The sequence below is a fragment of the Micropterus salmoides genome, unplaced genomic scaffold (assembly GCF_014851395.1).
Source record: "Micropterus salmoides isolate LMB-PRFRI ecotype aquatic unplaced genomic scaffold, ASM1485139v1 Ms_hic_scaffold_10, whole genome shotgun sequence".
NCBI classification, from domain to species: domain Eukaryota; kingdom Metazoa; phylum Chordata; class Actinopteri; order Centrarchiformes; family Centrarchidae; genus Micropterus; species Micropterus salmoides.
In genome coordinates this window covers 19257115-19272342 of record NW_024040041.1, presented here as the reverse complement: position 1 = coordinate 19272342, position 15228 = coordinate 19257115, and the positions used below count along the sequence as shown (strand labels likewise).

At 42.6% G+C, this 15228-nt stretch overlaps 2 protein-coding genes and 1 non-coding gene across 3 annotated transcripts; all 3 read right to left on the bottom strand.

Moving 5' to 3' along the window:
• Nucleotides 1–2485: 2485 nt before the first annotated feature.
• Nucleotides 2486–6042, bottom strand: LOC119889908 (transmembrane protein 100). The gene has a single exon (XM_038700825.1). The coding sequence runs from the start codon at nucleotides 5751–5753 to the stop codon at nucleotides 5364–5366; it is 390 nt and encodes a 129-aa protein (XP_038556753.1). The 5' UTR covers nucleotides 5754–6042; the 3' UTR covers nucleotides 2486–5363.
• A 3782-nt stretch (nucleotides 6043–9824) lies between these two features.
• Nucleotides 9825–15119, bottom strand: LOC119889890 (tubulin epsilon and delta complex protein 2). The gene is made up of 9 exons (XM_038700807.1): nucleotides 14775–15119; nucleotides 13290–13348; nucleotides 12522–12972; nucleotides 12363–12416; nucleotides 12191–12269; nucleotides 11816–11960; nucleotides 11417–11512; nucleotides 10358–10551; nucleotides 9825–10233 (listed from the first exon to the last, which is right to left on the bottom strand). Exons 1-9 carry the CDS (start codon nucleotides 14876–14878, stop codon nucleotides 10084–10086), a joined length of 1332 nt encoding a protein of 443 aa, XP_038556735.1. The 5' UTR covers nucleotides 14879–15119; the 3' UTR covers nucleotides 9825–10083.
• On the bottom strand, nucleotides 14410–14483 carry trnat-agu. Its single transcript has one exon. It is a non-coding gene; the product is annotated as a tRNA-Thr (tRNA).
• Nucleotides 15120–15228: the final 109 nt, after the last annotated feature.

Below are 15228 nucleotides of genomic sequence, written 5' to 3'. Positions count from 1 at the left end.
TAGTATAGTTCATCAAGAGAAGTCCAAATTAAACAAGTAAGCAAAGTATGCATGAGCAATGGTTTAGCACAAACAATGACAACACTGGGGGAGCAAACAAGATTACTGACATGTTCTTTGTAACGGAGCACAATAAGAAATCATCATGTTGGTTGTCTTGACCTTTTCTCATCACACACGCACACCCCGACACACACCCTGACACACACATATAAAACATATTAATTCATCATTATTTGTTCAACCGAGCACAGATGTAAACGAATATAGAAACTGAGTGGTTCGGCCTCTGACTCAGCTGCCTTTGAGGAAATGACACAATGGTTAAGACAATTGTGTTGGATCCCTATTGTGCCTAAATTGACTGCTGTCTTGGCTAAATAATGTCCTCGTGATTGCTGCTCTTTTGAAGAGGGTAATAAAGGAGCAGAGTACACTACCAGTAGTAATCACTTGTTCCTTTCAGGCTCACTATTGATCTGCACACCACCTGCTCACCCAATCTCATCATTACCTACAAGAGCTCTACCACTCAGCTGCCTTTAAGAAGAGTAGAACATGTGTTTGTAAGTTTAAAACAAACAATATTTTATATAATTTACATACATTAAAAAAATAAATCACCTCAACTGATTAATTCTCCATATGTTCTGTATCTGTTACTCTTCTATAAATGTGCTATAAAACTAAACTATACACGAGTGATGGTGAATAAGAAGAAAACTAATTTCTGCTATTCTTCTCTGTGTTCATTGAGACATGCAATCCTTGGTGCATTTCATACCGGAGGTGTTGTAAGATCTAATCATCTTGATGCTGGGTGACCTCGGACAGGGCAGGGGCTGTGGCATTCTCAATTGAATGCAGTAACTGTTTCCATAGAAACTCCAACCTATTTTCTCAGAAAAACACAAAGTGACCAGTAATGGCTGGGGAAAAGCAATCTGGAGGTGCACTTAACCTGAATTGAGAATAATTATAGCAATATAAAACAATAAACAATGCGCTTACAAAACAGTGAGGTCCAAGTCTATAATCTTTGTTCCCTATAAGCATCAGTTATTTCTTAGTATAATTCCAGTCATGGTATTGATCTGAGAAGTAGATGGGAGAGCGATAACTTCACACAGCTTACTTCAAAAGAGCTGCCTTTATGCAGAAAGGTTAATGAAATGTAGAGCAGAACACATTATGAAAAAAAAGAGCACTGAACACTGACATTAGTTGACTGACATTTGAGCAATTTATTTTTGCCTGTGGGTAATCGGCTAAATGCCTCCTATTCATGCTCATCCAGAAATGCTAAAAAGAATAATCAGTGTGTGCGCGTGTGCCAGTGTTATGTTATTCCAGTGCTCCAAAGTCCATGAGTGGTTAAATTGCTTAAATTGCTTCTCATCACATTTGCTTCTATTACAAAACCGATATTGAGGCTGCCTTTTAATTTAATTTTGCTTGGGATTTAATTTGACTGTCTGGCCAGGAGTGCGTGATTTCCATCTACACCTGTCTCCAAAACAGCTGTCGTAATACCTGAAGGAGAATTAAAACGTAACTCCATCCCACTACAAGAGGTATCACTTGGAGGTGACGGCAGGCAGTGACTGATTAAATACACACACAGAATTGTCTTCTATACAAATGTTGTTTATCAGGAATTTGAATAAAACATAAAAAAAAGTCATCAGGCCTCACTAGTGGCTCAAATCCAGGTTTCATAATGTCACCGTGTGCTGCCTGTTGCATCTTTAAAGTGATGTCAGCTATGTTTAATTCAAAGTATGATTAAAAAGCCAAATTGCGCTGAATGCTTGGGTTTGAAGCCAAGTCCTGGAGATTAAGAGGCGGATGAGTTGCTCCCATCTGGTTTCCTGTCATCTGTGCTGACCCAAGCAATCCAACTGACCACTTCCACCCAATCTGCACTCTGCCCCCTGTGGGCCTCCCCACCCTTTATCCAGACCTAAACACTGTTCCCTCCACACCGCCTATTTGATTGTTTTGCCAGTAGGGGGTGTTATTTATTCTGGTCGGTACTTGCCAGTCTGTTTTTATAACAACCAAAGGATCCCACATGTCTCTGGGTATCTGACCAAGTCATCCAAGCTGGCAGGGCAGTCCATGGCGATGTGTCTATATACAGCATCAAAATTTCCAGCACAGGGGAAGCTGAGGTGGACTCGTCAACCAAAGCTGTTTTTTATGATCAATGTAAATGGTTCAGTACAGTAACAAGTATAACCTAATGTGTGCACTGTTTAAAATAGCCCATTGTCTCCTCACTATCTCCTCCCCAACAGTCTTCTGTATGTTTAGCCACGTCCAGTGGTTCTCCCAGATCTATTGGGATAGAGCTTACTGCCTCTACCCATTTGATGATTCTGAATGAACTCCCAAAGCAAAAGTAGGTTAACACAAAGTTGTATTTAATAAATGTGTGCGCAGTTTCTCCTCAAGCTTCAAAACTACAGCGTGAAAGACCAAGGTGTTCACATAACATTTATTTAATACAACAATTAAAATATACATATAAGTAAAAATACAGTGGAAATATAAAATAGTCATATATACAGCACCAAATATTATAGGGCACACAAATAAACATTTATTTGTCACTCACTGGAGTGACAGACAGCATAGGCAGACAGCATGGCTGCCTGCTGGGTGAGGGATATACTGCATTTCCCCCGCAGCAGAGAGGTAGATTTTCCCTTAAATTTTTCACAAGGCAGAAGGGAAATCACTTCACATCTCTAGCAAACATATTCTGGTCACCTGCCATCAATTTGTAGTGTCGAAACACTGGCACAATATAACTTGAAAATGAGTACAACTATGCAACCACAAAGTACTACATAGTAAAGGTGTACTATACATGTGCAAATTGCATTGATACACAAGCCAAAATTCAGGTCAGAGTAGAAGCGCGTGTACGTTGTCATTGTCATAATCTAATGTATTGTAATACTGGGGCTTCTCTCTTGTCTCACTGTTCAGAGGATAGCCTGAAGAGTGAGCTAAAAATAAAATATCATAAATTCTCTTTATGAGCACTTACAGTGACGTTTACTTTAAAAGAAATTAAGGGTTGATGTGGTGTGTGATACAGTCTTATTTTAGTCTATGTTAGTCACATTTTTTTTTTTGTCAGTAGATAAAAGTTCAGAGAACGCTTACTCCACCTAAGTTAACTCCGCATTTTGACTGCTGCTGCAAGTATATCCCCTAAGAATAATACTGCCCTGTTCAGGATGGCTGATCAGGAATAGCTCCCAACTCCCACATAAAAGTGAAAGAAATTACTTCCCAGATTCTGTTTTGTTTTCCACCATTTCCTTCTTATTTCCCCCTTCTTCCCCTTGTTTTAACAGAATTTGGCTGACAATCAGTATTAGTGTGCGAAACAACTGCAAAAGCTGCAAAAAATGTGCGAGAAACGACTGATTGAAGCAGGTAGGCAGATGCAGCCTTGAATTAGCAAGCTGCGTTCAGGACAGTCTTTGGCATTGTATTTTAACTGCTACCACTGGATGCATAGACACATTTTACTCAGCAACAAGCGTCACTAATCTGGTAGCCAGAATCGATGCAACAGTGATCAATGTGGGTTTCAAGGGTAAAGGAGTGGTGGTACACAGTCCTTCACGTAGAGACAAGCAGTCTAAACAATTTCATGTTACATTCAGTTAGAGAAACGAGAATAATTAAGACAAGAATAAAATGCCATTTGTGTGCCTCATCCTGTGAGACCACACACCAACAGAAAGCACCTATTCACAGATGTGGAGCTGAGCACAGCTACGTTCTCTCATTCTCTCTGAAAGAAAAGGTGTAGGCAGGGGAAACCCCAGTCACTTGCAGCATAAACGTTAATCAGCATTCATTAGAGAACAACCTTGTACCCTATTTTCAGACTGACAAATGGATTTGCCACTCACTCTCAGTCAATATTCTTTCCACTATAGAGAAAATAATCAACTCTCTTCAGCAAACAGAGAAATAAAGACAAACGTCTGTGGACTATGGGGCTTACATTTGATGTGTTAGTCTTAACTTGTCAAAAGGCTGTACGGACTTCCTCCTGGGTTATATCACACTGGGGAAATGAGTGGGATTAAGTCAGAAACTGGGCTGTAGGAAGGAGTAGGGCATATGGGATGGATGAGGAGGATCCTGTTTGTATAGGGATAGAGAGAGAGAAAGAGAGAGAGAACAAGGGGGAACATTCTCAGGAGTTCAGATGGAAACGGGGGAATGTGACAGAGCCTTTTTCCATGAGTGCTTGCTCAAGGCACCAAGCGGGAGGGGCCGTAGGGGAGCGGGATCAGTCAAAGTGTCCCTGCAGTGGCATGTCCCCTCAGGCAGTGTCCTTCAATAATCCTGGCCTGCCCTGTGTGGAGTTGAGGTGCCCCACGAAGACACTAGGCTGGCCTTAAATGCTCGCATATTGACAGGAGGGCAATCAGTCAGTCAGAAAGTCAGTGCCCCACTTCTTTGTAATTTGATGCTGAAGCTACAAAAGGCATTTCAGAGTATTTTGTTTTCCTAAAAGTTTCTCTTTCTTGGCATGGACAACAAGTCCAACAGTCTTTCAGTTCACCGGAATCTTTATTTGAGCACACACAAACACCGTCCACTTCCCCAGCAGGTCCTCTGCCCTCTCCAGTTCATTGTCCACATAGATGCCAGTAAGATCCTGCTGGACTCAAGTTCCACTCTCCCACTGCGTAAAAAAAGCCCCCAACACATTGCTGCGGTGTCACAGGACGAGCGAATGACGCTGGCCGCTGACGCGGGAGCGCTGCTCTTTTGGCTGGGTATCAGGTTGCCGTCTTTGGCCCACTTCTGGCCTCTTGGAGTGTCACCTGTCCTGGCAGGAAGAATGCTGTGACTGACGTGCCTAGTGACGGCAGCACTGACTCCAGCAGCAACTCCGCATAGCGTTTTAGGTGTCTGCGCGAGCTCCCACTGTGACTGCTAATGTATATGTGAGTGAGGATTTCGAGGGCTATGTATCATGTGCATGTAAATATGCATGCGGTGTGCAGTGCATATTTGTGTCTCCTCTGAGGTTGTTTTGACATTGGACACCTGCTGTCTGACGATAAAAGAGCTTCGGTGATCCCTCCTTGCCAATACAAAATGGTCCAAACTTTCCAGACTAAACAGATCCTCAGTGTCCCGTCTATCTGTCTTTCCACTCTATATGAATCTTCAGCCCAAGTTCTCTATGGCATGAGCTGAGCCAAACTCTGTGATAAAGAATAGAGGGGATTTGGCGCTGAGAGGAGGTGAAGTGGCGGCTTCTTTAGCCAAACCTTGAGCTTGATTTCGAGTCCCTACCACTGCTTTCCCCATGTGCTTCACAAGGGACACTGCTCAGAAGTGAACGAGCCTCCCTCTTTCTTTTTCCTTCTCTTTTTCTTGTGGACAGTCCAACAGGCAGTGGCCATCAGCAACAGCAAAAAACCCATGACAAGCAGCACCACTGACACCACTTTAGTCTGAGGCAAGTCATTATAGGTGTAAGTAACCCCCGTTCCCGCTACACCGATCACCAAAGAGATGATTCCAAATGGAAAGATGCAGCGGTACCAGGACTTCTCCATGCCTCCGGTGGCCTGCGACAGACGCTCCAGAGAGGAGAGCACCTCAGGGACTTTAGCACCACCAGCCTCCAGGGACTGACCCTCCTGCCCTGAGTTGGTCTGTGGCTGGGTTTGGCAAGCTAGGTGGCCCGTTGTACCACCCATCCTGATGGTGTGGGCTGGTGGATCCTGAAACCAGGCTGCAGCGTTGGCCTCTTGAATCCTGTTCGTACTCAGCTCAAGCCTGGATAAACAGAAAGAGAGAAAGGCAGAAAAAGAGAAAAAGGAGGAGGTGGTCTATATGAGACCGCAGAAATAACTGGAGCAGGAATAGCTGGAGCGTGTCAGATGAAGGCTTCTAAGTCAGTGCTGAAATCCACTCACACTTTCCCCTTCTCTGGCTGTTTCTCTTTACACTGCCTGCAGGCTCTCCGGCAGCACATTGTACACTCTACTGAAATGTAGTGGCGGGGGATTTATAAGAGACTGTGGAAGGGGAGGACCTCGGGAGGGAAAACAGGGAAGTCCAAGTGCTCTGATTGGTCTTCCTTTGTGTGACGTCAAACACTGAAGCAGGGAGAATAGGGGTTGACGAAGCACATGAAGGGGGAGGGGAGAAGAGTTAACTGCTCCCTCTTTTCTTCATCTCCCCATCACTGCCTACTGTCAATTGCAGTCTTTTTATTTTTTGTTTCCCTGCAGTACAAAAGTCTCCCCTGGGGAACACAGAAGCCTACTGTTGACTGGAAAACAGAGGAGAAAGGGGAATCCCTCATCATCTCAGACTGGAAAGCTACTTTTTATGTATATTTGATGGGGAATGGAGCACACAGATGCATCACCTCCATATTGCAATCATACAGTAACCGTGTTCCCTTTGCACCAAACCAATTCTTGCGTGGACATTAACAGCAAACAGAAATCCTGCGACCACCCACACACTCCCCCTTTTATGTGCATGCAGACACCTGAACACACTGATTTGTAGGACATCAAATATTCAGTGCCTCTATAATGAAAGTGTCCATAGCCTAATGAGGATGCCCACACGTGACAGAATAACACTTCCAAGGAAAACAGCCCCCACTCCTTGCCCACCCACACACACTGCTGGTGCCAGTCCTTTCTGAATGGAAGGCAACCTAGTAGTAGTTAGTCACCCAGTACGCTCACCTCTCTCTGCCACGGAAAGAAAATCAATCCAAACAGCTCTCCTCTCCTCAATTTGCTAATCTCACTCCTCCGCATCTGTAAAGCTACGCTAGGGAAGAATAAATGTGGGTCCACCGCTGAATGTCTATATTTTTATCTTCAGGAATTGCTGGATTTACTATGGCGACATTTTCTCTTATTTTTTTCTTCCTGAACAGCTGAAATGAGTCACAATTACAGCAAACAGTGTTTTCAAGCGACAACAGGCCTCTTTGATATTCATAAAAGCTGTGTCCCAGAAAATTATTTGACCTCACTATAGCTCCTACGTCTCTTGAAACTTTGCGGGCATCAAAGATCATCTAAAGAGCACAGACGTGGGTGAGGGACAGCACCGCAACCAATAAGATTTAATTTTGAGTTACAAAACATATATATGCATATCTAAAACACTAACATGACTTCAGGTTTCCTCCTCATAATTAGATCAAAGGATTCTTGCTCTTAAATGCCCACAAGGCACATATTCTCAGATTAAAAGATACCTAACATTCTCGTATAAATGCCAAACATGTCTCTGTCTGCACGGGACAACTGCTCCTTAGTTTAGACGCTGTACTCTTTGCCATGCCAGAAAAATTCCACTTGACGGAGGAAGCTGGCTTTGAATGGTAGGTGAAATGAAATAATAAACCCTAATGCAACCTAATTGATGACCACACTGACTTAACGGTCTCTGCTGTAGCTCAATCGGCAACAGAGCTGAGCAAAATAAGAGTAAAAGACGGGAAGTGAGGAATGTGTTTGTGAGGGGCGGGGTGCAAGAGAAAAGAGAGGTTCAATAGCAGTGGGCATTTGAAGGAGAGAAGTGGATTCTTGGTAGCACTGTTCGGTTTCTGTGGATTTGTACTTGGACTCCAGCACCACAGTGGACTAAGGCTAAAAAAAAAAAAGAAGAAATCGTGAAAATGAAAAGGGTGAAAAAAAAGTTAACAAGTAGGAAGGAATGTGGACGACAAAGAAAAGTCTATTCAACCCTGTCCGTCTCTGTGTGAGTGTGTGTGACATGGGAAAGAAAATGACGCTTCTCTACGGAAAGTAAAATTTCCTCGGATCTTCCATTATGTGACAAAAAGAGGCGTGAGAAAAATGCTACAAAGGCGTGAGACATGGGTAACCTGGGCAGGGCCAGGCCATGTTTATGGGGGTGGAATAGCTCTACTGGTGATAACCAGAGCCAGAGCAAGGCAGCAGCTGATCTATGCAGGTCACAGGAAGGCTGAGTTGCGTAGGCGCCACTCCCTCTGGGACCTTTGTGTAGTGTTGACATGATCTCAAGGATGCTTCCCTGCCTCCTCCTTTACTCCCTTCACACACACTGATCCAAGACATTACTACAGTCCCACACAGAAGACTCGGCTGAAATCCACACGGGTTGAGACACTTCTGGTGGTAGAACAGAGACGACCTTGTGAAAATTTGAGTGTTTGTCTGATTAAAGCCAGGAGCAGTTGCTTCAGTCATTGCGCTCCTGTCGTTTTCAATACAGAGACAATGTGAAACTGTAATAGCGCTCTCTCCTCAGGGTAGATATGCCATTTCCAGCTTGCCGCATGCAGAGAGCCAGGCCCCTCAGGGTCTTCGTGACTCAGCCGACTTTGAGTGTGCGCGTCCCTGCGTTTGTGTGTACGAGGGTTGGTGCAGTAGGGCTCAAACACCCACGCCCTGCTGTATGAACCGAGCGCCACCTGTCGCCCAGTCTGGCACGGTCAGTGCCAGGCATACGTCATGTGTGGGCACGAGCCTTTAAGGCCTCTCCAAGCCCTCCTGTATCTCACATACACCCTCACATCACATTAGAGGGAGGAATTTTCTCAGATCAGAGAGGCATAGTATTGGCCCCATATGTGTTATCTAAAAGTAAAAAAAAGCCCAGCATGGAAATCAAACACTATGGTAGAGTATGGGGTTTTACCTTGTTTCACTACTTACTCATGCTTATTCTAGGTCATAGTCGACACTGCACAACGAACTGACACGTCTCATGGCTAACAAGCACAATCATTCTCACTGTGAGCTCCTCAGAAACTTTGATTTGCCAGACAGTAGGAAGACACTGGAACACATGGAGGATGAGTCTGAAAACACAGCATCCCCGCTGCTTTCAGTGAAAGACAGTGCTAAAATGGGATGAAACACCTCCATTGTTCCTTTACATCATTTAAATCCACAGACAAGCAGGCCAACAGTCACGCAACACACCAATTAGTAACCATTACTTGTTCGTATACTCTTATTTCCCCACATAATTTTACGTCACAAATTTAATCCAACAATTTAATGATCGCTTTTGATGCAACAGTAGTAACTAAAGTGAGCATTAATCACCTGCTATTGTGTTCAATGGTCACTTCTTCTGTGAATTGAGTGCCACCTGCTGGTATAGTCAGAGCTCAATTACTGACTTCCATTTCACATTATTGTAATTGTTAATTCTTATGAAGTTCAATTAAACAACAAAAATTTCAATTAGAACGCAATTTAAACATGAAGATAGCACTGAATTATAAGAAAAATAAAACCAAAGGTGTTCAAATAAAAGTTTGAGTAGACCAACTGGAATATCCAGAATGTGAAATGAATTTTCTACATGCTGATATCATGTAGTAAATGTGATATTATACAGATTTATGTCAACATTTATAAATCATTGCTTGATAGTGAAAACCATGTGTCTCCAAATTTGGTGGTTGGAACATTCAAATAAACTGGAGGGTTAAGTGCTCCTTTATAGGCTGAGAACATTCTCCTGCTTCTAAAGCTATATAAACCACTTAAAACCCCACTGGATTATTTGAAAGAATGCTGATAATAGGGCTTTTTTTTAGCTCAAAAGCTGGCGTTTTTGGAAAGAGTTTCATAGGACAGCGACAAAATAGTAACTATAGCACTTCACAATCAGAAACAACATTAAAGAAAAATGATAAACAATCACACTCTTTTTTTCCTTTTTTGTCATTCAAGTTATTACTTGGCATCAGACACTGAATAAATCACATAGGCAGAGCACACTAACAAAACAGATAGTTCACAATCCGACTTACCAGTTTATTAGGTAAACCTAAAGCAATTCCATACAATGGTCCTTCAATTAATCTTGTTTTTGTGAACTTCATAATGTTCTACTTTTATTGACAGTGTCAGAAGCATATGAGTCAGCTGGTGTTTCACTGGATTGCATTATACTGAGAGGTCTTTCTAATATTTTATTTATTTTATGTGTGTAAATGGAGGTGGACAGAATACTTTATAAACTGGAAACTCAGTGAAATATGCTCTGTAGTCAGTCAGGCTCAGTGTCCAGGACGATGGCAGGGAAACGCTCCCCTCCTTCCCCCAGCAGGGAGTACATGTCTCTCAGCACACCAACACTGGGACATCCAGGCCCAGGTACTATGGACGATAGCTGAGGGGACAGTGTGTCCAACAGAGCCTGAGACATAGAAGAAAAGACTGTCAGCACATTCTTTCTCAGTAGTTACCGATTGCTACACAACAGAGCACACAGTCTGATCAATTAGCACAATTAGGTATCTGATGAACTGATTTACTCTTACCTGCTCTAGGTAAATCTCCTGCTGTAGCAGTGCCACCCTCATCCTCAGCTTCTCTAGCTCCCGGAGCTCTGCCTCTGTTGTGTAGGTTATAGTAAGGGGCAGGGGTGTAATCAGCCCATCTCCACACACACCATTTGCCCCAGTCGGGCAAAGACAACCTCCCTCTGGCCTCCATCGATCCCATGCTTCCCACTCTGATGGAAAATACGGTTATTTTTAGAGCATGAGCGTGAGCAACCGTACCCTGAAACGTTTTTCTGCTCTGCTGCCTCAGCTTTAAATAACTAGGCCCTCGCCTAGCTACGTCAGGATAGACGGCTTTAAAAACCCCACCGTCACAGGGAGAGGGATCTGTCGAGGCCAAGGAAAGAACTGAGCTGGCACTGAGGTTTCACTGCGGCTCTGTTTTCATTTTCCATACACCAAGATGGAGCGGCTGCATTAGCTCGTTAGCACGCCACATTCATCACAATCATTTTTCAAATGCTGTTAAAATGCAATAAACGGTAGATCCCTCTCTGGAAAATAAAACACTCTGAAATACAACACGTATTGACCTGTGGATGCGAGAAGCAAAATTGGATGCATATGGTCACAATACCAGATGGAAGCGTGTGGGCTAAGCAGCGAGGTAGAAATGACTGGAAACTTCCCTCACATGCTGGCTTTAGCAACATACTTGTGCTGCACTGGAGCTGTAACTGGTAAACCGAAGGTGATACGGTCATTTGAGTGGTGTGAATGGAAAATCTTTGGCTATTCGGCTTCATTTTAATTGTATCACTGGAGATGTAATGGAAATGACACCATGTTACATACGGTAGGCACTGAGTGACTGACACCCTGACACCAAGACCTGTTAATTCAAACACAGCTGGGGGAATCAGATTCAAACACGGGTTCATGATTCCCCCCCAATGTTCTTTATTATGAAGGTCTGTGCTGTGGAATAAGTTGTTCACTCAAATTTTCATATAACCAAAGTCAGGTTGACATGTGATTCTTTTAAGAGGGAACGCCTGGTTTGAAAAGTTACAGTAAAACTGAATTATTTCCTACCTTTTGTCACTCGGTCTGCAAAGTCGTGGAGCACTGCTGCTGTCATCTGCAGCCTTTCAAGTGTCAGACAGGAATCATGCTTGTTTTCCTTACCCACTGTGTAGAAATGCACAGCAAAACTGAATTTCACTGGCAACATTATTACAGGAGCTAGTAGCGATGTTAGGTTTAATTGCACTGCGTTAATTAGCCTCACGTTGAGCATTACTGGCAGAGGAAAGGCTCAACACTGATATATTAGTCTAAACATTTCTCAGAAAGACACTTCCTGCCAATTCCCTGTGCAGTTCTCTCCCAAATTATAATTTTCTCTCCCCCACACACTTGTACCAACCTCCTTTATTTCTCCACAGCTAATTTAGGCATTGGCATGTGTATAATTGTAGTTCAGGCTCCTACCCAGCTGTGTGGCTGCTTCTGGGGTCTGTTTGGCCAGAAGCTCCTTCATCTGGTAGTGCTGGGTGAGGTCACGCCCTTGGCGAGTCAGTCTGTCGACCAGAGCCCTGGTCTTATCAGGGCTGCCACAAGGCCAATCCTTGGGGAACTAGAGGGGCCAGAAAGATGTGGTCAAGGACAGTGTGCTTGGTGTTCAGAAATAATTCTTTCTTGGCATTAGCAATAAGTGGAATTTTATCTAACTAAACTGGGACACTAGAGTATATATCCAAACTCAACATTATGCAACACAGAAAACATGTCAGAGACTTCCCGGCCTATTTTGACGAGCGTCACTAGAAAAAAAAAAGAAAAAAAAAGAAAAAAAAGGAAGGATACCGTAGCTCTCATTCTCTCCATGAAGTGACTCCTCCCAGGCACAGGTTTCCTTTGTAGGGCAACAACTTTTTCCCATAACCTAAAGATAACGCAGATGAAAAGGAAACTTAATGCCCAAAAAGATATTGCTTAGTCATTTGGAAAAAAAAAAAATCACAAGATTATCAGCCACCTGTTTTGCTTGCTCCTTAGAGATTTCCATTTTGCTGTTTGATCAGAAGCTACCCTGCCATGAAGTAGAGCAAACAGAATGGAGTATAATAGCACAGAAAATAAATGTTGACTGACAAGAGTATGGTTATCTTCAAGGCCCAGTTGTGTAAAAACATACCCATTCTTGCGAGGTACACTGTGAACTCCAGACACCTCGGAATGTGAAACAGGGACTGTGTTATTTAAAGAAGGTGTGGAGAAAGCTGCAGCTTTGCCACTTATGTTTCTATTAATTATGGTTTTGCTCTGTTCTGAATGGTAGCCAGCTGCAGATTTTGGGCCCAGCATGGAGGATACTGACGCACCAGGCTTTTTGTGCTCTTTTTTGTCAATACCGGCAGATTTAGAGGTTGATCTCTTTGTGGTCTGATTTGCTTTAGAAGCAGATGCCTGCATTCCCTCTTTGAATTCAACGACTGTAGTGGCTGGTTCCTTTTGAGGTGCAGATTTTTTGTTTCTGTCATGGTCTTTTTTAGAAACTCCTGTCCCAGTGCGGATCCGAAGGGCTTTCTCAAGGGCTCGCTCAAGCAATTCTATATCTTCTTTCTCCCCTGGTGAGGTATCGGTGTCTGAAGATAGCAGCATGCAAACATGTGGTTACAGATTAGTTATTTTACTATTTAACCTTTATTTAACCTGAAATTCTCTTTAGATATATGGCCTCCTTTACAAGCGAGACCAGAACTAAACTGCAGCACAGAGTAGTTACTATGTAAGAATTTAAGAACACTCCAAATGAATTTACAACATTCACATATAGTACACAGAGTATAGAGATGTGTGTGACTATTTAAAAGAGGCACAGTCATAATATTGCACATGATTGCGTTCCGTCTCTCTATTAACAAGAATTAACAACAAATAACAAATGCATTCCTTTAATTACCTGCAGCAGGATCATCTGCACATTCTGACTCCTCAAAGACAGTCTTTGGTTGTGGTGTTCTGCGGGAAAAGACTGTGTCACTCACTTCACACTCAAATTGACCAAGAGGATCACAATCACTACCCCGTTTCCCAAAAGGTTGGCACACTGTGTAAAATGTAAATAAAACAAAATGTGATGAGGTGGATTACACTAAAACGCCATATTTAATTGAAAAAGACAACTTATCAAATGTTGAAAGTGAAATTTTTTTATTGTTTTTGGAAAATGATTTTGAATTTGATGCCAGCAACACGTTTCAAAAAAGTTGGGACAGGGTCTTGTTTACCACTCTTTTGCATCAGCTCTTCTTTTAACAGCACTCTGTCAGCACTTGATGATGAACTGATGAGACTAACTGCAGTAATCTTGGAAGTGGAACGTTTTCCCATTCTCCTTGCTTAATGTAGGATTTCAGCTGCTCAACAGTTAGGGGTCTCCTTGACGTATTTTACGTTTCATAATGCACCAAACTTTTTCAATGGGGGACAAGTCGGGACTGCAGGCCAGTTCAGCAGCCAGACTCTTTTGCTACGGAGCCATGCAGTTGTAATATGTGCAAAAGGTGATTTGGCATTCTCTTGCTGAAAAAGACATTGTCTACTTTACTACCTACTTTACATTGGAGCATATATTGCTCCAAAAAGATGTAAATATCATTCAGCATTAATGGTGCCTTCACATAAGAAAGTTGCAGGTTTTTCTTTGACTTTTCTCTTAATAGAATTTTAATTTTACTAACTAGATATATGCAGTTTACCATGGATCCCAAATGATTGTGGATTTTCTTTAAAGTCCTATGTAAAAAGATATTGGCAGACACTAATTAGTTTCATTTGACCTGTGAACACGATTCAGTAAGTACTGAGCTGGAGATTATAAAATCTTAAAATCTTGTCAGTGGTCTCTGGTAGATGCATCAGTGACAAATATTACCCCAATTACTGTTTGGACAACAATATATAAGATTTTGACATGGCATTTTTGACAAGAGGTACAGTTGACAACAAATCTGTCTACCTCTGTATATCTCGCATGTCTTTACAGTGGCGAAAGCGCAATTTTTGACTTTCTGAAAAAAAGGCACTGCTGGGATTCGAACCCAGGATCTCCTGTTTACTAGACAGGCGCTTTAACCAACTAAGCCACAGCGCCGGATGGTGGCACCACGCCAAAGATGTTCAACTTATGTAATCGAGAATACCAAACACATTACAGGTTTAATACACGTGAGACACACAAACTAGGGCTGAGAGAAAAGAAGCTCAAACATTTGCATCTCTTATGTGTTTTGCATGCACATACAACTTAACGTTATGAAACATAACATTTTGATGTCATTGTTTTGTAGCTAGTTGCAATGTAGTTAGTTTATTTTAACAAGTGAAATCGTGAGCACAGACAGTGTTGTTAATGAGGACTCAGATGTAACGTTTCAGTACTTACAAGGTCTGCAATATGTCTCTGTAGAGTTGAATACTGGCATTTATCTCAGCTTGTTCAGCTTTGGACGTCTCGATAGCTCGCTCAACCACGGACAGCAGAGACATGCTTGTTGTCTGGATGTCGCAGTGTGGTGATTTTAATATTCTGCCTTGACAACACGAAACACGAATAACCGATTGTTATACTATATTTTAAGACCGCGAATTAACATTGCCATAAGTTTACAGAAAATGTGCGTAATGGCCATAGGGAATGGCTCGTAGGTTGACATCTTTCCGTAAGTACAACGATAGCTTTTTCGTGCTGACCCGCGAAACCGGACTAAACGGATGCGGAAGTCACATTTCTCCTTTCTTGCTGAAACAAAGTCACGTGAAGCAATGTGCAGATGTGTATAATCGCCATGACACTCGTCTAGCATTTGTAAGCAAATAAATTCCACACTTAATTAGCT